Raw genomic sequence first — 22,685 nt, forward strand, 5'->3', positions numbered from 1 at the left:
TCTGCTTCTGGACTTTTCTCTTAATTTATGTTTGCCGGCACCTGTTTTAAACAGGTTAATGAATAAGAAAAGTGTTTCAGCACAGGTGATGTCAATCATAAATTAAGAGGGAAGTCCAGGAGCAGAACATTGACCCTCTCCAGAGGGACAAAATAATGCCATTTAATATTATTTACATTCTTCCAGAGGAATGAGAGGTACCAGTAGAAGAGACTGAAGGTGAAAAAGTGGTGATTCTGCTGTTAGTGTTATAATCAGATCACCGAGTGATCTTGGAAGCCAAACAGTGCAGGGCTGGATCAGTACTTGGAAGGGAGACCTCCAAGGAATACCGGGTGTTGTAGAAACGTATGGATTAACATGGGTCAGTGATCTGATTATAACACTAACCGCAGAATCACTACTTTTTTCTTCCTTCATTCTCTTTCACTGGTATCACTCATTCCCCTGGAAGAATGTAACTCATATTAAATGGCATTATTTTGTCTGGTCCAAAAGACTCTGCTTTGAGTCACTTGACTCTGTATTGGTCAGGATAAAACATAGCACCAGTATTTATTAAGCCATTTGTATCATATTACCAAACTATTTAATGATTTGTAACATACTATCTCCATACTCAGTGATTTGCAACATATTATCTCTGTAGGTATAACGATTCTCTCTTGAGCTATCTGACCCTCTCAGGGTCTCATTAATACAGCTTCGTCTTTACTGGTCAAGGTGAAATTGATATAATACTATACTATCCATGTCTACATCTTTTCAATCCATCAGTGATATTGAGTGACCAGAACATTTTTAAATTTTTAACGTAAAAATCCTATATTTTTTCTCTCTCAAGTATTTTACATTTGTTGTCTAGTGGGGACGTATTTATCTTAATAATTACAATAATAAGTTATATTTTATGATCCTGTTTGAGACTAACAATACTGATTGATTAAAACAAGAGTGCGCCCACACAAGAGCTTTCTTTCTCTCTTCTTTTATTTAAACAGCTGCATAGTGTATCCAGCAAGATTTACCACACAAAGTCACCCTTTACATTGTCATAGAAGAATGGTCGCTGTGTATATTGTAGAAGTTCAGATTTATAGAAGAAATATAATAGCACAGAATTATACTTACTCATGCCCACTGGCTGCATCCTGACGTAGTGATCGGTTAGTATAATGTTATTATGAGGCTCGTAGAAATGGGATGTGGTGACCGACCACGGAATCCAGCCCCGGAACCCTGACTGACGGCAGACGGCATCCCGATGGCATTAGGGTTAGGGCCGGGGGGTGGGGGGAGGTTTAGGGCTAGGCACTACAGAGGTGGTTAGCCGCAGCCACCACATGAGGCTTAGCCCTAGCTCCCACCCCTGTGATTAGCCTTAGCCGACACCCCGTGTCCTTAGGCTTAGTCGACACCCCAGGTGGGTTAGGGTATGGGGCATGGGAGGGGTAATTTAATTACCCTGTCCCCTGTCAGCAATCTAAAAGTTAGGATAGTCCTGTGACCACTGGCCAATAGTCATGTGACCGCTGGCAAATCATATCACACCCATACAGAAAGTACAATCTACAGTATGTGGAACTATTGGCAATTATTACCTATTATAAATCCTTTGATTGTCTTGCATGCTTGCTGTTCATTTTCATGATAAGACTTACTTTATGCTACCTTGGAGCCTAGTTCAGATGTAGGCTATGCCAATATTTATGGAACTGAACCATTATCTCACGACTGCGCACGCTTTATGGTCGTACTGCGCACGCACCAAGGTACCTTAGTGATGCTGCTTGCAATGAGGATTCCTTCGCAAAGTGATTGACAATCAGGGGCCATTTTGTGGAGTGGCAGCAAAAACGCAGGCGTGTTAGGACCTTTTTGGGGCATGTCTCAGCCTATAACTGTGATCCAGTACGCAGAAAACATGGCGCCAGCATCTCAGTTACCGTATCTATACTGGGAGATGATTATGGAACTACCTGTGACCACCGCTGCATATTTGTACGCGGTTACTTGGATCTGCAAAGCTGCCCGTGGATATCTCAATACATTTCCAGATGGCCGAGGCATTAGCATATTTGCGTACATTAGCTGCGCATATATTCATAGCTGTGATTGCATTAGAGTACCTCTCTGAGTCAGGCCGTTGGTCCCTCTGGCACCCTACACTTTCACCCGTTCTCTATCTCCCCTCTACCGTGAGATTTGCGAACACCGGGCCTGATTCAGAAGTGGCGCAGTGTTGCGGTCAGACGCAAGCCAATGTTTTAAGTCTGGGCGTCAGCCCGAGTTGCATTGTGCATGTGTTCTGACGGCTGTCTCCGGGGATGCAGAGAGAAAGGCAAATTCAGTGGGTGTTTTTGGGAGGCCAGATGCGGGCGTGTCGCAGTTAGCAACTGCATCTTTTTCCGCAGTTGCGATGATTTCAGCGCCCATTCTGCGCCTCCATAGGGCTGGTGCAATGTCCAATGGTGTGACCGATGTGCAACTGATGGTGTATCATTTTACGCACAGCGGCGGATCAGCGAAGCAGCCGATGAGCCTCTCAGTAGGAAGTCCATCAGCCTGCAGCAAAACTAGTCAGTACGGACAGCATTTTGCCCTGACCTTTTCAATTATCATTGTGTTTTCTGTCTCTTATGTATATTATTTATGTCTAACTTCCAGTAAATAAAGTTCTTAAAAGTAATAATGTCATTTACTAAAAGCTTTAAAGCTCTACTGGGAGACAGGAGTAAACTCGTCCATTGGGAACATAGCAGACATTGGTCTGCCTGCAGCAGGTACAACTTACAGCTCACATTCTAAAGGGTATCCGTTTGGATGGTCGAGCATGTTAAGGTAGACAGTCATTAGGTTGACAATGACATGGTCGACACGGACAAATGGTCGACACAACATATTGACACGTGAAAAAGGTCGACATAGCTTTAAAAAAATCGGCATGGCTTTAAAAAAAAATATTTTTAACTTTTTCATACTTTACCATCCACGTGGACTACGATTGGGAATAGTAACCTGCGCCTAGCGCAGCGGTAGTGGAGCGAGGCACCTTGCCCGCAGCCATGCAAGGGGAAGCGGTACACTAATTGGGGTTACTGGTCATGTTACGGAGAACATGACACCAAAAACAGTTCAAAAAGCCGTCTCGACCTGTCATGTGTCTACCATTTTCATGTGTCGACCATGTCAATGTCGACCAATAGTGGTCAACCTAATGACTGTCGACCTTAACATGGTCGACCATTCATACCGGAACCATTCTAAAGCTGGGTACACACTGGCCGGTCTGTCTGCCTAGTGTGTACCCAGCATAAGATTAAGACAGTATGGAACTTATCGACTAAATGGGGCAACAGGACACACTGTGGAATGTGTGTGCGCTATATTGTACACTTGTTCCTCAACCACAGGGCACAAGGACACAAAATACTGGCAGTGCCAATCACTGGTCAATGGCATAAGTACAGCCCAGTCACTCCTCCGAGTGTCACACCCGATTCCCCACTCTGTTGAGTACCACTCCCCCCCCCTCCTCCCCCCAACAAAGCATTGAGGCTACCTGGCCATAGAAGAGACCTATTATTTTATTCTTAAAAGTTTTATGCAAAGAAGTTGAAAGTGGAGACGGAAAGTGATAATATAGAAAAACAATAAAGGAAACCCAGCAGGAATAATGGGATAAATATATTATTTACTGCATGATATTACATTACATGTCATTATTAAACAAAAACATTCTATTTCCATATTCAATATATAATATACTCCTGGGGCGAGCTGGGGTCTGCACTGGGTGATTGGTGGATTCTTCTCTCGCTCCCTCCTCCGTATGAGTGCGGTCCATCCTGAGATCACTCTGTCACCTCTGTTACTGCAGGAGAAAGAAGATGTCACTGAGACTGACCACTCACTCAGCAGAGCTGATAGACGGAACATCCAGGACTCGGACAGTACTTACTGCCAGGGATGTTCACTTGGTTGGAGATTAGAATTTCAACTTGTACACTGTCCAACTTCATATACAGTATTTCTGCATTCTCCTGCAAGAAGGACGGCAATGGTTCAGTCCAGGTGTCAAAGATATCACTTATCATGTGACTTATGGGGTATTAGATGAACATTTACTGAATACTCTGAAAATTGATAAAAGAATACATAAGGGGCTTATGTAATAGCCAGCGAGATGCAGGCAGGAGTGTGATTCTGGCAAGACTGCCTGTATTTTTAAAGAGGCAATCATTTAAAAGGCAAAACCAACCTGATAGTTGCCTGACCCCTTTACCACTTTTCCACCACGGAAGTGGATCTCAGAGCCGCTGCATATATCTCTAGAAGCTGCGGCACTTGGGACTGGAATATTAGTAACTGAGGGCTCATGGAGCATAGAAGGTGAGGAGCCGTTACACTTCTTGATCAATTTAAAGTGCAAGCTCCCTGTCTATACCCCAGTGTCATCATCTACTCCAGTATCCCCTAGTGGCTGAATGAGAAAAACGAGTCTATCATCTGTGTGTAACCTGGAACTTGTGTTCAGGTGTAGCCCATGCCTCTCTAAGCAAACTATTTATTTATAATAAAAAATAAATACAGCTGCCCAGAAGGATCAAAATCAAGCACCTGACCTGGGAGACTCAGAAGTGTGGAGAGCTGCCCGTCTGCCAGGACGTGTACCCAAAACATCCTGAGCATCACTGAAGCTGCACCACTGGCCACAGGGTACAATTCTGGGCACCCTGCTAGTGAGATGCAGGGGTCATAGGGTTGCAACGGTGCCACCCCGGGGCCCTGCCTTCTGGACAATGGAAGCTCACACAACCACTCCCTATGGCCCTGAAGGTTGGCTTCAGGCTAGAATCTTCAGTGATCAGAGTCCCCTAGTAACATGTATTGCCCCTCATATACTACCCACATTCCATCAAGTTGAAAGACGACTTATCTTACCATCAGCATCTGGAAGAGTTTGTCCCCAATGGTCGTCCTCACTTGTTCCTCAACCACAGGGAACAAGGACACAAAATACTGCAGAGAAAGCCAGAGACATCCGTCAGTATCTGCACATTTACCCCGGTGTCTACAAACAAAGTGTAACCAATCAGCAATTAGCTATCATCCATATAGTGTGAACTAGACAATGAATGCAAGGCTCTGATTGGCTGCTGTGGGTTACTGAATATGTATGCTTTGTTAGTAAATAACATTGTTTTACACTACACTGTGCGTGTATCGGGTTAGTGTTAGGGGCTTATTTCAGTAACAAAGCGAAGCTGCGCAGACGCTCTGACCTCCACGGCAAGGCTGGCCTGCCTTTGGCTCTCTGTGTGTTCCTTATTCCCCATGACAAAGAGCAGATGATGTATCACTCTCAGCTGTATCAGCTCCTCACACAACTCTGTGGATTCACGAGCCAGCGTCCTGAAAACAGATGAATGTATTAGCCTAGTTAGATAGGCACTAGGTAAAGTGCCAGGGCCATGAAAGATACTGCAAATTTCTAACAGGTTGGTATATTTCACTGCAACAAGCAGCACAGCTTCCAGGTAACAATACAACAATGTTTTGTCAAACGAAAGGAGATGAAAATACAACATTCAATGGGGCCGATTCAGCATGAATCGTAGAAGTAGCGATTTCCGCACTTCTGCACGCAGCGGAGACACATCGTTTAGGGGGCAGCGTTGTGGGACACAGTCCGGACATGCCTCCATTTGCTGGGCAGGCCTGGCGATAGCTTGGAAGGCAGGGGCAACCCTTAAGATGCGAGCGCATTGCTGTTTAGCGATGCACTCGCATTTCTGTGGGGGTAGGGGGGGCCCTGCATGCGGAGCGGCCTTTGCCCTGTGCTGGGCGGCCCCCCGCATGCTAGAGAACGGAGTTGTAGATTTGGGAATTCTCGCAAAACTACAACTCAAACTGAATTAGGCCCAATATTTGTTCAGAAAGGAGTTTAATATTTGGTGTTAAATAATGCTGTAGTGATGTAATGGAGGAGAAGGAATATACAGGACATACAACAGGTGACATTTATGAAAACGGTTCTACAGGCAACTGTGTATAGAAGAAGGTAAGTAACCAATCAGAAGTCTGCTCTCACTTTAGTAACTGTACTAGAAAGAAACATAACTACAGTCTGATTAGCAGCTCCAAGCAGCATCTGCTGCAAACACATTTCTCATTGGCATTAAAATGTCAACAGCCCAAATGGAAATATCTGGACCTGAGCCTCGAGCCTAATATTCCGTCCACATATTGTGAACCCTGCTCCTTATTTTACAACACATGTATGCGGCTGCTTTTCTCAGGAACATAGAATATCAGAGGGGATCCGTTCGGGATCCCGGCAGTTGGAATGCCGACGCCAGAATCCTGACACCGCTCGGGACACCGATGCCAAAATCCCAACATGAATCGAAATGCCGGCGCCAGAATCCCGAAAGAAGGACTGCCAAATCATCCATAGTTTATGGTCGATGTTGAATGCTTTTGCCATCGATGGGAGAGAACCAGATGGTTTCCCTCCATCAATGGCACAGTCTAAACAAATATTTTTTATTCTTTTTTTTTTCAAGGTGCCGGGACACGGAGCATGATCACGCCACAGACACCCACTCTGCCCCACCCCCATTTTTTTTATTGGTCCGCGGATCAGCAAGCACGTTTCAGCGGTGGCCATCTAGTGGTGCAAACCATCGGTGGCTATCCCTACTGCGGGTGGGTGGGTTGTGGGTTAGGCTGCGGGTAAGGTGGTTTACCGTTATGGAGGTTAGGGATAGGGGTAGTATACTTATCAACTAGGTGTCGGGATCCTGAGCGTCGGGATGGCGCTGTCGGTATTGTGACTGCCAGCATTCCAAGCACTGGGATCCCACTACCATATCGATCAGAGATATAAATAGATATAAGTGACAACTGCAGGCCAGAGACTAGAGGTTCTTGGTGCAGCTATCCCCATACATACCCTATGGCTTTAGCACAGGCCGCTTGTTGAATAAAAGCCGGCAGTGAGCCCGTCATCTGAGGCACATCAGGATCTAAGAGACAAACACAAAACAAATGACTACAGTTACTTATTTTTACTCGGTATTACATAGATCACAGCCCACTGGTGTGGCATCACTCACTCACAGCATTAGCATATGGAATAGTGGAGGAAATGCAGCTTATTGTGAAGATATCTTCATAGTTTATTACCAAGGAAAAGAGGTAAAAAATACATAGTGTTGGTAATGGGAGAAAATCGAGCCTGCGGGGGCCAGTAACTGGGTGGATGGGGGGCGGGGGTAGAGACTTGGGAGTTTGTAATCACTTACTGAACTCCACTCAGAACTTAACATTAAGTTGTAGATGGAATTAATCTTTAAATGGGTACGTTATTCGTCTGTCTCACAACTACAAACTCCCACACAGGGCCCAGGGACACGGCAACGCTAGATTTTACATCTATACCTCCCAATTTTGAATGAACTTGCGAGAGAACCTGCATAATGGAGGTAGTATACAGAATAAATATTCCGTGCTTAAGAATTGACGTAACATGCTTTTCTACTTAAAACGCTAATCAGTTCGTATTACCTCCTACCTTACGCACAATGGGGGTCATTCCAAGTTGTTCGCTCACTAGCAGTTTTTTGCAGCCATGTAAACGCTATGCCGCCGCCCACTGGGAGTGTATTTTAGCTTAGCAGAAGTGCGAATGAAGGGATCGCAGAGCGGCTACAAAATAATTTTGTGCAGTTTCAGAGTAGCTTCAGACCTACTCAGCGCTTGCGATCACTTCAGACTATTCAGTTCCTGATTTGACGTCACAAACACGCCCTGCGTTCGCCCAGCCACGCCTGCGTTTTTCCTGGCATGCCTGCGTTTTTTCCGAACACTCCCTGAAAACGATCAGTTGACACCCAGAAACGCCCACTTCCTGTCAATAACTCTGCGGCTGCCAGTGCGACTGAAAAGCTTTGCTAGACCTTGTGTAAAAACTACATTGTTCGTTGTAATAGTACATCGTGCGTGCGCATTGTGCCGCATACGCATGCGCAGAAGTGCCGATTTTTTTGGCTCAGCACTGCACAGCGAACGAATGCAGCTAGCGATCAACTCGGAATGACCCCCAATATCAAGAAATGTTCTTAAACCTATTTCATAGAGCCTATTATTCACCTATTCACCAGTATTTGTCAGGCATGTCCGCCTATAGTGAATGTTGCCGCTGTTGTACACCAGAAACAGACCTGATTCCTAGCCATTGACACAAGAGGCCCAATTCAGACCTGATCACTGCTTTGCGTATTCGCACAGCGTACGATTATCGATAGACTGCACATACGCATGCACCGCAATGCGTACGCTTGTTGCCAAACAACAGGCATCACTGAACAGCGACAGGATGGTGCAAAAAATTCAATCGCACAGCCATTCGCATGCTGATTGACAGGAGGAGGCCGTTTGTGGGTGGTAACTGACCGTTTTCTGGGAGTGTCAGGGTAAACGCAGGCGCTCCCAAGCGTTTTCAGGGAGGGTGTGTGACGTCAGCTCCGGCCCCGATCAGCCTGATTCTATCACACTGTATGAGTAAGTCCTGAGCTGCGCACAAACTGCACACAGTGGTAAAAACATTCGATGGTGAGTGAGGTGCGAACGGACTTGCGGCTGTCCACTGACTGACGGACATTTGTAGCACGGCGTATATATGCGATCGCACACTTACACAGTGAATATATACTCCCCTTGGGTGGCGACTATCTGAACGCAGGACAGCAAAATTAGCAGCCCAGCGATCAGGTGTGAATCACCTCCATAGTTTTTTTGGTTGCAAATTCTGCGTTATTCGATGAAACATCTAGTAAACTATTTGCCTTTTATTGCGAAATGGGCGATTTTTGGAATTCTGGCAACTAGAGGGTCACCAAAGGCTGTAAGAAACTATTATCGGCCATTAGTACAGCAGCCCATAAAACTATTTTACCATCATGGATCCTTCCCCATCCACCTTGCCTAACTCTTTTTTTAAAGAGAAACGGTTTAATATATTCCAGATGGATTGGATGGAAATGACTTTAGACAAAGAGAAAATAGCTTCAAAATGTTTTTGATTCTTGGGAGAGCTATAATGTCACTACTCTTACAGTAGACATTCAAATACGGATTAGGGTCTCCCTAAATATATACGGATTGGTATGAGACTAGACTGCTGCTAGGGGATACCCCCATAGTACTTGATAACCACACTTTTTGAGACACTGCGACTTTGGGCTCCTCCTATGCCTGTTAGAAGGGATTCGCTGATTACTGTTTACAACATGTACCAACATCAACTGATTACCCAATGGTGGTCATTCCGAGTTGATCGCTTGCTAGCTGTTTTTAGCAGCCGTGCAAATGCTATGCCGCCGCCCACTGGGAGTGTATTTTATGTTAGCAGAAGTGCGAACGAAAGGATCGCAGAGCGGCGGCAAAAAATTTTTGTGCAATTTTAGAGTAGCTCAATACCTACTCAGCGCTTGCGCTCACTTCAGACTGTTTAGTTCCTGTTTTGACGTCACAAACACGCCCTGCGTTCGCTCAGCCACGCCTGCGCTATTCCTGGCACGCCTGCGTTTATTCGAACACTCCCTGAAAACGGTCAGTTGACACCCAGAAACGCCCACTTCATGTCAATCACTCTGCGGTCAGCAATGCGACTGAAAACCTTCGCTAGACCCTGTGTGAAACTACATCGGACGTTGTGAAAGTACGTTGTGCATGCGCAGAAGTGCCGATTTTTTTCCTCATCGCTGCACAGCGAACGAATGCAGCTAGCGAACAACTCGGAATGACCCCCAATGTGTGCTTGTGACATGCAAACAGGGTATACTTCTGTTAACGATTACTTATGCTACTATGTGTAATTGTGGACATGGAACTGTTTTTCTATTCTTATTGTTCACATCTGAAATTATACTGTATATTGGATGCTTGTGATGTGATGCTTCAAGAAAATAAGAATTTACTTACCGATAATTCTATTTCTCATAGTCCGTAGTGGATGCTGGGGACTCCGTAAGGACCATGGGGAATAGCGGCTCCGCAGGAGACTGGGCACATCTAAAGAAAGCTTTAGGACTAACTGGTGTGCACTGGCTCCTCCCCCTATGACCCTCCTCCAAGCCTCAGTTAGGATACTGTGCCCGGACGAGCGTACACAATAAGGAAGGATTTTGAATCCCGGGTAAGACTCATACCAGCCACACCAATCACACCGTATAACCTGTGATCTGAACCCAGTTAACAGCATGATAACAGAGGAGCCTCTGAAAGATGGCTCACAACAATAATAACCCGATTTTTGTAACAATAACTATGTACAAGTATTGCAGACAATCCGCACTTGGGATGGGCGCCCAGCACCCACTACGGACTATGAGAAATAGAATTATCGGTAAGTAAATTCTTATTTTCTCTAACGTCCTAAGTGGATGCTGGGGACTCCGTAAGGACCATGGGGATTATACCAAAGCTCACAAACGGGCGGGAGAGTGCGGATGACTCTGCAGCACCAAATGAGAGAACTCCAGGTCCTCCTCAGCCAGGATATCAATTTTGTAGAATTTTACAAACGTATTTGCTCCTGACCAAGTAGCTGCTCGGCAAAGTTGTAAAGCCGAGACCCCTCGGGCAGCCGCCCAAGATGAGCCCACCTTCCTTGTGGAGTGGGCATTTACAGATTTTTGGCTGTGGCAGGCCTGCCACAGAATGTGCAAGCCGAATTGTACTACAAATCCAACGAGCAATAGTCTGCTTAGAAGCAGGAGCACCCAGCTTGTTGGGTGCACACAGGATAAACAGCGAGTCAGATTTCCTGACTCCAGCCGTCCTGGAAACATATATTTTCAGGGCACTGACAACGTCTAGCAACTTGGAGGCCTCCAAGTCCCTAGTAGCCGCAGGCACCACCAATAGGCTGGTTCAGGTGAGACGCTGAAACCACCTTGGGGAGAAACTGAGGACGAGTCCTCAATTCCGCCCTGTCCGAATGGAAAATCAGATAAGGGCTTTTTCAGGATAAAGCCGCCAATTCTGACACGCGCCTGGCCCAGGCCAGGGCCAACAGCATGACCACTTTCCATGTGAGATATTTTAACTCCACAGATTTAAGTGGTTCAAACCAATGTGACTTTTGGAACCCAAAGCGACATTGAGATCCCAAAGTGCCACTGGAGGCACAAAAGAAGGCTGTATATGCAGTACCCCTTTTACAAACGTCTGAACTTCAGGGACTGAAGCTAATTCTTTTTGGAAGAAAATTGACAGGGCCGAAAATTTGAACCTTAATGGACCCCAATTTCAGGCCCATAGACACTCCTGTTTGCAGGAAATGTAGGAATCGACCCAGTTGAATTTCCTCCGTCGGGCCTTACTGGCCTCGCACCACGCAACATATTTTCGCCAATTGCGGTGATAATGTTTTTGCGGTTACATCCTTCCTGGCTTTGATCAGGATAGGGATGACTTCATCCGGAATGCCTTTTTTCCTTCAGGATCCGGCGTTCAACCGCCATGCCGTCAAACGCAGCCGCGGTAAGTCTTGGAACAGACAGGGTCCTTGCTGGAGCAGGTCCCTTCTTAGAGGTAGAGGCCACGGATCCTCCGTGAGCATCTCTTGAAGTTCCGGTTACCAAGTCCTTCTTGGCCAATCCGGAGCCACGAATATAGTGCTTTCTCCTCTCCATCTTATCAATCTCAGTACCTTGGGTATGAGAGGCAGAGGAGGGAACACATACACTGACTGGTACACCCACGGTGTTACCAGAGCGTCTACAACTATTGCCTGAGGGTCTCTTGACCTGGCGCAATACCTGTCGAGTTTTTTAATCATGTGGACGACTTCTGGGTGAAGTCCCCACTCTCCCGGGTGGAGGTCGTGCTGAGGAAGTCTGCTTCCCAGTTGTCCACTCCCGGAATGAATACTGTTGACAGTGCTATCACATGATTTTCCGCCCAGCGAAGAATCCCTGCAGCTTCTGCCATTGCCCTCCTGCTTCTTGTGCCACCCTGTCTGTTTACGTTGGTGACTGCCATGATGTTGTCCGACTGGATCAACACCGGCTGACCTTGAAGCAGAGGTCTTGCTAAGCTTAGAGCATTGTAAATGGCCCTTAGCTTCAGGATATTTATGTGAAGTGATGTATCCAGGCTTGACCCTAAGCCCTGGATATTCCTTCCCTGTGTGACTGCTCCCCAGCCTCGCAGGCTGGCATCCGTGGTCACCAGGACCCAGTCCTGAATGCCGAATCTGCGGCCCTCTAGAAGATGAGCACTCTGCAACCACCACATGATGGATACCCTTGTCCTTGGTGACAGGGTTATCCGCTGATGCATCTGAAAATGCGACCCGGACCATTTGTCCAGTAGGTTCCACTGGAAAGTTCTTGCGTGGAATCTAACGAATGGGATTGCTTCGTAGGAAGCCACCATTTTTACCCAGAACCCTTGTGCATTGATGCACTGAGACTTGGTTCGGTTTTAGGAGGTTCCTGACTAGCTCGGATAACTCCCTGGCTTTCTCTTCCGGGAGAAACACCTTTTTTCTGGACTGTGTCCAGGAACATCCCTAGGAAACAGAAGACAAGTCGTCGGAACCAGCTGCGATTTTGGAATATTGAGAATCCAATCGTGCTGCCGCAACACTACCTGAGATAGTGCTACACCGACTTCCAACTGTTCCCTGGATCTTACCCTTATCAGGGAATCGTCCAAGTAAGGGATAACTAAAATTCCCTTCCTTCGAAGGGATATCATTTCGGCCATTACCTTGGTAAAGACCCGGGGTGCCGTGGACCATCCCTACGGCAGCGTCTGAACTGATAGTGACAGTTCTGTACCATAACCTGAGGTACCCTTGGTGAGAAGGGTAAATTTTGACATGAAGGTAAGCATCCTTGATGTCCCGAGACATCATGTAGTCCCCTTCTTCCAGGTTCGCAATCACTGCTCTGAGTGACTCAATCTTGAATTTGAACCTCTGTATGTAAGTGTTCAAAGATTTTAGATTTTAGATTTAGAATCGGTCTCACCGGGCCGTCTGGCTTCGGTACCACAATAGTGTGGAATAATACCCCGTTCCCTATTGCAGGAGGGGTACCTTGATTATCACCTGCTGGGAATACAGCTTGTGAATGGCTTCCAAAACTGCCTCCCTGTCAGAGGGAGACGTCGGTAAAGCCGACTTTTGGAAACGGCGAGGGGGAGACGTCTCGAATTTCAATATGTACCCTTGAGATATTACCTGAAGGATCCAGGGGTCTACTTGCGAGTGAGCCCACTGCGCACTGAAATTCATTGAGAACGGGCCCCCACCGTGCCTGAGCTTGTAAGGCCCTAGCGTCATACTGAGGGCTTTTGCAGAGGCGGGAAAGGATTTCTGTTCCTGGGAACTGGGTAATCTCTTCAGCCTTTTTCCTCTCCCTCTGTCACGAGCAGAAAAGAGGAACCTTTTGTCCGCTTGCCAACAAAGGACTGCGCCTGATAATACGGCGTCTTATTTTGAGAGGCGACCTGGGGTACAAACGTGGATTTCCCAGTTGTTGCCGTGGCCACCAGGTCTAAAAGACCGACCCCAAATGTCCCCTTTCAAAGGCAATACTTCCAAATGCCGTTTGGAATCCGCATCACCTGACCATTTTACTGGTAGAATTGGACAACGCACTTATACTTGATGCCAGTCGGCAAATATTCCGCTGTGCATCATGCATATATAGAAATGCATCTTTTAAATGCTCTATAGGCAATAATATACTATCCTTATCTAGGATATCAATATTTCCAGTCAGGGAATCCGACCATGCCAACCCAGCACTGCACCTCCAGGCTGAGGTGATTGCTGGTCGTAGTATAACACCAGTATGTGTGTGAATACATTTTTGGATACCCTCCTGCTTTCTATCAGCAGGATCCTTAAGGGCGGCCATCTCATGAGAGGGTAGAGCCCTTGTTCTTACAAGCGTGTGAGCGCCTTATCCCCCCTAGGGGGTGTTTCCCAACGCACCCTAACCTCTGGCGGGAAAGGGTATACAGCCAATACTTTTTAAGAAATTATCAATTGTTATCGGGGGGAAACCCACGCATCATCACACACCTCATTTTATTTCTCAGATACAGGAAAACTACAGGTAGTTTTTCCCTCACCGAACATAATACCCCTTTTTGGTGGTACTCGTATTATCAGAAATGTATAAAACATTTTCCATTGTCTCAATCATGTAACGTGTGGCCCTACTGGAAATCACGGTTGTCTCTTCACCGTCGACACAGGAGTCAGTATCCGTGTCGGCGTCTGTATCTGCCATCTGAGGTAACGGGCGATTTAGAGCCCCTGACGGCCTATGAGACGTCTGGACAGGCACAAGCTGAGTAGCCGGCTGTCTCATGTCAACCACTGTTTTTTTTTTATACAGAGCTGACACTGTCACGTAATTTTCAACAGTACATCCACTCAGGTCTCAAACCCCTAGGTGGTGACATCACTGTTACAGACACTCTGCTCCGTCTCCACATCATTTTTCTCCTCATACATGTCGACACAAACGTACCGACACACAGCACACACACAGGGAATGCTCTGATAGAGAACAGGACCCCACTAGCCCTTTGGGGAGACAGAGGGAGAGTATGCCAGCACACACCAGAGCGCTATATATATATACAGGGATAACCTTATATAAGTGTTTTTCCCCTTATAGCTGCTGTATGTTTTAATACTGCGCCTAATTAGTGCCCCCCTCTCTTTTTTTAACCCTTTCTGTAGTGTAGTGACTGCAGGGAAGAGCCAGGGAGCTTCCCTCCAACTGAGCTGTGAGGGAAAATGGCGCCAGTGTGCTGAGGAGATAGGCTCCGCCCCCTTTTCGGCGGCCTTATCTCCCGTTTTTCTGTATATTCTGGCAGGGGTTAAATGCATCCATATAGCCCAGGAGCTATATGTGATGTATTTTTTGCCATGTAAGGTATTTTTATCATGTTTTATTGCGTCTCAGGGCGCCCCCCCCAGCGCCCTGCACCCTCAGTGACCGGAGTATGAAGTGTGCTGAGAGCAATGGCGCACAGCTGCAGTGCTGTGCGCTACCTTATTGAAGACAGGAACGTCTTCTGCCGACGATTTTTCCGGACCTCTTCGCTCTTCTGGCTCTGTAAGGGGGCCGGCGGCGCGGCTCCGGGACCCATCCAGGCTGGGCCTGTGATCGTCCCTCTGGAGCTAATGTCCAGTAGCCAAGAAGCCCAATCCACTCTGCACTCAGGTGAGTTCGCTTCTTCTCCCCTTAGTCCCTCGATGCAGTGAGCCTGTTGCCAGCAGGTCTCACTGAAAATAACAAACCTAAACTAAAACTTTCACTAAGAAGCTCAGGAGAGCCCCTAGTGTGCACCCTTCTCGTCGGGCACAGAAATCTAACTGAGGCTTGGAGGAGGGTCATAGGGGGAGGAGCCAGTGCACACCAGTTAGTCCTAAAGCTTTCTTTAGATGTGCCCAGTCTCCTGCGGAGCCGCTATTCCCCATGGTCCTTACGGAGTCCCCAGCATCCACTTAGGACGTTAGAGAAAAAAAGGTTTATAAAAAGAAGAAGAAGTGACGTTACATTATTGACACAAAGTGGCTTTTAGCAGATACAAATCCCGGGAAAGAGGTCACGCACCATCTAGGATCTGAGGTTTTGTCTTAAAATGTTCTTTGCGCGACGGCCTCAGCAGAGCTACGAGTCCCTGTAACAAGGCCGGACGCACCTCCGTGCTCATCAACTCTTTTATCAGCTGCAGAGCTGTAACCAATAGAAACACAAACATGTCAGTCGCAAATACGCAACATTTATCCACGGCTGGCGTAAAAATAAAGCAGTATATAGCACATTCCATGCAAGGGCGTAGCTACCATGGGTGCAGGCAGTGCAGCTGCTATGGGGCCCAGGGTTAAGAGGGGCCCCTTTTACCTGTCAAAGTTATATGTGTTATATATATATTTCATAATTCGGTGGTACATAAGGGCACTTACAAATATTTAACTTGGAGCCTGCAATCTATATAGTTATGCCCCTGGACCTGTTCATTGTAATGTGGTATAAAATTACCTGGAGGGGAATTATAATGTTGTATAATATGAACTGGGGCCCTGAAATGTGGCACAATATGAAGTGAAAGTACTGTACTGTAGTGTGGCATTGGGGGTCATTCCGAGTTGTTCGCTCGTTGCCGATTTTCGCAACGGATCGATTAAGGCAAAAATGCGCATGCGCATGGTACGCAGTGCGCATGCGGTTAGTATTTTAGCACAAAACTTAGTAGATTTACTCACGTCCGAACGAAGAATTTTCATCGTTGAAGTGATCGTAGTGTGATTGACAGGAAGTGGGTGTTTCTGGGCGGAAACTGACCATTTTCTGGGAGTGTGCGGAAAAACGCAGGCGTGCCAGGGAAAAACGCGGGAGTGTTTGGAGAAACGGGGGAGTGGCTGACCGAAAGCAGGGCGTGTTTGTAACGTCAAACCAGGAATGAAACGGGCTGAGCTGATCGCAGTGTAGGAGTAAGTCTCGAGCTACTCAGAAACTGCTAAGAAATTTCTATTTGCAATTCTGCTAATCTTTCGTTCGCAATTCTGCTAAGCTAATATACACTCCCAGAGGGCGTCGGCCTAGTGTGTGCAATGCTGCTAAAATCTGGTAGCGAGCGAACAACTCGGAATGACCCCCATAATATGAGCTGGGGACACTGTATGCAGGATCGGACTGGCCCACAGGGGTACCAGGGAAACCACCGGCCCACTGCCTGAGGGCCCACTCTTTCCTCTAGGGATCAGGTTCCAAACTATGCACTTGTATTATACATGGTAGATATGTTGCATTACACTGCACTAAACTATTGTGTATTTCAAGCCTCTATGGAGGCTGGCCACACCCCCTTTGTAGGCTGGCCACACCCCTAAGTATGGGCCCCTATAACTGTATCCCCCCCGGTGGGCCATTCATGTCCCAGTCCGACACTGACTGTATGTCATAATGTGAATTGATACTGTGTGGCATAATGTGTACTGGCAGCTCTACAATGTGAATTAGAGCGCTACTATGGTTCACAAGATGAATTAAATCACTGCTATGGGGCATAATATAAACCAAGGCACTACTATGGTCCAGAAAATTAACTAGGGCATTATTATGGGGCATAAAATTAGCAACTGCTGCGGAGAGGTGTCTCTAGAAGTATTTGGGTAGGTGTCCCTTCAAAATGTTGCTATGGGGCCCCGCAAAGTTCTGGCTACGCCTCTGATTTCATGTATAATTCCAGCATGTGCCCTCCAGGAAGAGGGAATTCCATTTTACTGACCCTGAAAAGTTTAGCAATGTTAAGGGCCCTACACACTGGCAGATAATACTGCATGATATGAACGTTCTCGTTCATATCGTGCAGTGTGTAGGCACCAACGATGCGTAGCCCCGCGCTCGTTCATCATTGGTGCCCTGTCGCTTATGCATGCAGGCCAATATGGACGAGATTGGCCATATTAGCATGCATTGCTATGGCGCCGGGTGACAGGGAGAGTGAAGAAACTTCACTCCCCCCGTCACCTCCCCCCCACCGCCGGGTCGCCCCTCGGCCATATCCGCCGTCGGGCAGCTCGGCGGCGGATCTGCCAGTGTGTAGGGCCCATTACAGTGGAACCAAAACTGCAATTAAATCAGCTTTCTATAATCACCTGTGGCAATTTGTACTGTATCTATGTAATAAGGGCAACAATGCTTGGGTTATATATTTATTAAAATGTCTCTACTTGTTTATTAACACTGTGGATTGTTCTGATGTGAGGTCACCATTGTCACACTTTAACAAACCATGCAATTATTAAGAAATATTTTATTATACAAATGGACATCACATAGAAATAACATTTTGTATAGCAACAGTATATGCCACAGGGCTTTACAGTAGGGCAGTGGTTCTCAATCTGTGCCGTGGCACCCTGGGGAGCCTCAGGACACTTGCAGGGGTGCCTTGGATGGGATCCGGCCTCTAGGTCGACAATGTTTAGGTCGACCACTATTGGTCGACAGTAACTAGGTCGACATGCTCTAGGTCAAAAGGTCGACATGTGTTTTTCACATTTTTTTCTTTTTTTGAACTTTTTCATACTTAACGATCCACGCAGTCTACGATTGGGAATAGTAACCTGTACCGAGCGCAGCGGTAGCAGAGCGAGGCACCTTACCCGAAGCATGGCGAGCGAAGCGAGGGGACACGGTGCACTAATTGGGGTTCCCGATCACTGTACAGAGAAAACAACACCAAAAAAACATTAAAAACTCATGTCGACCTTTTGACCTGTCGACCTAGAACAATCACATTGCTCCCCACATAAATCATATTGCTCCCTATATAAATCCTATTGCTCCCCACATGAATTATTGACATTGTTCCCCCCATATATCCTTATTCTCCCCACATAAGTCCTATTGTTCCCCATAGGAGAAATAAAATAACAAATATTAGCCCCTACCGGTCACTGTCCCTCAGTGGCGGGGGTTGTTCATAGTGGAGTGCTGTGAATACTGAGCAGTGGGCGGTCGGGCAGGTGTGGATGTAGGTGGGCAAGGAAAGCTGTGCATGCAGGCAGGAACTGGTAGATGTGTATGCAGGCGGGTGGGCTGGCTGGGTGGTGAGACGCGGCGGCCGTCACCTATGATATCACACCGCTGCGTCTTCAAGGCACAGGTCACGGCCAGAGCACGACTGATCCTCTAAGAAGAGCCCGGGCCAACAATTCACTCTGAAGGTGCAGGAAGCTGCTCTGGCTCCGCGGCACACCTTGCAACTGGTCGCGGCACACTAGTGTGCCACGGCACACTGGTTGAAAAAGCCTGGTGTAGACCTTCTCTAAGACAAGTTTATTCATATGACTAAGAGAGATGCCATGTTTAACAGTTTTTAATATAAATATATGGAACAGACAATTTCAAACAAGTTGTTTGAAAATTAATTCAACTTAAAAGAAAACCCCCCTGAATTTTATGAAACTTGGTTGACAGGTAACTTGTAGGTGATGGACATTGGTTTCCAATGGTTTGCAACCATCAATGTTTTTCTTCCAATGTTAGTGTTTTCACCATTCGATTGCAGCTTTCCGATGGCAGCCATCATCGAATGGTGTGTATGTGATGGCCATCCTATGTTAAAATACAGCTGAATTCAGCTGTATAACATCTGGGATGGCCATGGCTTGCTTTTGCACATGCTTCCAATGTCCATCCCTACTCCGATGGCACATGATATATCAGAATCAAGGGGCCAAATGTAATAGCTTCTGATTTTCCAAAAAGTACAGTTTTGCAACTGAATTTAAAGCGGCGATTTGTCTAAAGGCACAACCGGATTGAGTGTGGCCATATGCTCCACCTACTGCAATGTCCCTGCAGGCTTACAGCTGATAGAACATGCTGGGACATGTAGTTCGCAGCAGCTGGATACGCACAGGTTACTACTTATGGAGTAGAACACACAATGAAATGGCAGAAGGCTCACACAGCCGTCTGGAAATGTCAGGTGCTGTGCGGAAACAGGACAGATTGAAAATAGAGATGCGTCTGATTACCATTTGTTAATCGGTAGTTTTACTTACATTCGGGAGGCCATGCCAATGACATCAATGTGTTAAACACATTAAATGAGGAAAGAAGCATTGGGAAAACCTCAATGGTGCTGGAAATGCGGCCAAACGCAGGGGGTATGAGAATATTGCAAATAGGCACAGGCAATTGGCGGTCCACCATCGATCTTTGGGATCAGCGTGGGATTGCCATATCTGCATTCAATGCAGTAGAAGACCAGGAAAATAACATTGATCTTCTCTGTGATCGTTATATTTGCCACACGTGCTGTTATGGCGTTAGGAAAGGATTGCGCAAATGCATGCGTAGTGGAGCGAGAAAAGCCAGGAAGCAGGTAAGAATATCACAGGTCTTTAGAATTTATTTAAAAAGAAAAAAAAAAGCATCGGGGATAAAATCTTCTTGTTTTGCAATCATCAGATACTGATGGCCATCGCTAATTGGTAAACAGCAGTAAGTGCATTTAGGGGTCTATTCATGCAGCAGAGAAAAGCCCTGTTTTGCGTTAAACAGGGCTTTTCTCTGCTTACCGCAATTCAGAGCCGGTTACCGTGGAGAAGTCTCTGACTTCTCCAGCGGTACCTCCGCTCTCTGCCTGAATCGCATCACCATACCTTTGTATGGTGAGTGCGATTCATGAAGGTGCGGAAAGCTCTGCTTTCCGCTTCTCCATGGAGTTCAGGTTCGCCATCTGAGGACGGCGTAACCTGAACTGCGGTGCGGAGACGTCAGGGAAGCTCATTGCTTCCCTGATCGCTGCTCTGCACCTCGTGCTGGCTCCGCCCCCCGACCTCCCAGCAACCACTGCGGCCTGCCGGGAGGTCATCCAGCTGCGCATGCGCAAAGGGACCCGCCGCTGGACACCGCGCATCGCAGGGAGGGACCGCCGGAGAAGACCTCACCGCAGGAGCCCCAGACACCGCAGCACATCGTCGGAAGGGTGAGTATACATGAATTGCTACTTATCACAGCTATACATCGCATCGAAGAGATGCGATGTATAGTAATAAGTAGCAATTATGTTTTCGTTTTCTACATGAATAGACCCCTTAATTTCATATTTCTACACTCACTTCATGGTTGGTTCTAAATCGAAGTGGGGTAAGGGACCTCTGACGTCACCAGGGGGGCGGAGCCACGGCCGAACAGGGTACCCAAAATGTATCCTCGCGGGCTCACCACGCTTCGGGCTCGCTCCGCTCGCCACCGGATTACTCGCCCTTGTGTCGTGGCTCCTCCCCTGACGTAAAGGGTCCCTTAGGCCACTTGAATCTAGCATCTACCCTCACTTCATCTCTGCAGCCATATAGCATCTCGAATATACACTTGGAATACAGCGCCACAGTAATTAGTAGTAGTAATACTGCTGCCGCAGGACTACAGATCATTTCATTGTGAGGGGGGGATGGAGGGAACAACAACAAAAAGAGCACAGTATAAAATTCTAGAAATATTTGATAATGCCAATAATATGCTGTAAGCAGAACACCTGTATCTCACTGTTTCTCTGCAATAGAAAGTGATCCATAACCCAGCAGCAGCAGAACCTTCCTTATATAACATTACTATTCCACTCACCTACTGCGCTCATTTCTTCTATGATAATTCTATTTTTCACCAGAGAACAAGCCCAGCAGCAGCCGGGCATCAAAAAATTATATTAAACTCATGGTTGTTCCTCTCCACGGAAATCTTTAGTAAAAGGCGAAAGATTTATTCGATCTGAAGAGAAACCAGAGTATACTATAAACAGCGCGAAGCACCAGCCCAGCCGGGAGCGGAGTCTATCACACTCATGGAGAGCTCACTCTACTGTCACTGTCTCCCAGACTATAAAAAACAATCAGACCTGTTTCACATCAGGATTTTCTTTGACCTTCAAAGAATTATAAAAATTAATATAAGAAGAGACGTGCCCCGACGTCCGTGGTGCATCATGGGTATGCAAATGAGCCACAGCAGCTGCAAAGGCTTCAGCTTAATGCACTGTGAGGTAAAGAGATTAATTTCCGTTACACCTACAGCGCCAGCTAGTGGCAGTGCAGAGCTGCTGCAAGTTTGTTGGGAGTCACTGTCAATCCCCTCACAGATAGGAACATGACACTTACAGATAGGAACATGACACTTATACATTAATATTAAACAGAATGCGGCACAGGTAGCAGACATAAAGGTGCAGGAAAAAAAGAAAGAACTTTATTTGTAACAATACATAATGCCAACTTTATATTATTATTACTCATATCTCATCTTATTTAAATCTGGGCTCTGAGTCTCAAGACAGGAAAGATTCCGGATGTTAACGTGAAGCCGCGAGGGACCCCTGTGTAGGGGTGTAGTATGTTATGCCGGCGCTCAGCATACCGGCGTTAGGATCCCAACCGCCGGCTTGCCGGCAGCAGGGCGAGCGCAAATTAACCCCTTGTGGGCTCAGTGCGCTCGCCACGCTGTGGGCACGGTGGCGCCACGCTATTTATTCTCTCTCCAGGGGGGTCGTACACCCCCAAGAGGGAGAATAGTTGTCGGTATGCCATGTGTCGGGATTTCGGCGTCGGTATACTGAGCACTGGGATCCCAATAGCCGGCATACCGAATACCACCCCTGTGTTGGGACCCCACTGGTCTGAAGACTACTGCCCTTAAGGAGCCTTACAACTTTGGGGTCAGGGACATTGGGAAGGGATTTTTTCCTTTCAAAATGACATCTGGCGGTTTCCTCTGAACACTATGCGTTGTAGGGAATCTTAAACCTCCACACACAGCGGCAATTTGAGTTCAGACCCTACGAACACAGGATAATACACCTGGCGGCTGGCGATGAGCAGCAGTTTCAAAACGGACAAAAAGAGCTTGATACATTCCCCCTTATACTGTACATTTCCCCTGGGTAGGAGCTGCCTGCAGCCTCCGTGTGTGGGGCCCGCAGCCTCCGTGTGTGGGGCCCGCAGCCTCCGTGTGTGGGGCCCCCAGCCTCCGTGTGTGGGGCCCCCAGCCTCCGTGTGTGGGGCCCCCAGCCTCCGTGTATGGGCAGCCTCCGTGTGTGGGGCCCCCAGCCTCCGTGTGTGGGACCCC

General features: G+C 47.1%; 1 protein-coding gene and 1 non-coding gene across 2 annotated transcripts; both read right to left on the bottom strand.

The window, feature by feature from the left end:
- Positions 1-3,674: 3,674 nt before the first annotated feature.
- LOC134956681 (armadillo-like helical domain containing protein 1) lies at positions 3,675-21,524 on the bottom strand. Its single transcript, XM_063938697.1, has 7 exons — positions 21,192-21,524; positions 15,660-15,782; positions 6,959-7,031; positions 5,286-5,415; positions 4,945-5,022; positions 3,962-4,043; positions 3,675-3,874 (listed from the first exon to the last, which is right to left on the bottom strand). Exons 1-7 carry the CDS (start codon positions 21,259-21,261, stop codon positions 3,855-3,857), a joined length of 576 nt encoding a protein of 191 aa, XP_063794767.1. The 5' UTR covers positions 21,262-21,524; the 3' UTR covers positions 3,675-3,854.
- On the bottom strand, positions 21,241-21,355 carry LOC134959302 (U5 spliceosomal RNA). Its single transcript, XR_010187351.1, has one exon. It is a non-coding gene; the product is annotated as a U5 spliceosomal RNA (small nuclear RNA).
- Positions 21,525-22,685: the final 1,161 nt, after the last annotated feature.

This window comes from Pseudophryne corroboree, chromosome 9 (genome assembly GCF_028390025.1).
Source record: "Pseudophryne corroboree isolate aPseCor3 chromosome 9, aPseCor3.hap2, whole genome shotgun sequence".
In the NCBI taxonomy this organism is placed as follows: domain Eukaryota; kingdom Metazoa; phylum Chordata; class Amphibia; order Anura; family Myobatrachidae; genus Pseudophryne; species Pseudophryne corroboree.

Bases quoted from the DNA above. Each gene is read 5' to 3' on its own strand.
- LOC134956681 (XM_063938697.1), bottom strand. From the start codon at position 21,261: ATGCCCGGCTGCTGCTGGGCTTGTTCTCTGGTGAAAAATAGAATTATC. The intron at 4,044-4,944 runs GTAAGATAAGTC...TCCTTCTTGCAG, and splicing joins AACTCTTCCAGATGCTGATG to GAGAATGCAGAAATACTGTA. The intron at 3,875-3,961 runs GTAAGTACTGTC...TTTCTCCTGCAG, and splicing joins CCAAGTGAACATCCCTGGCA to TAACAGAGGTGACAGAGTGA.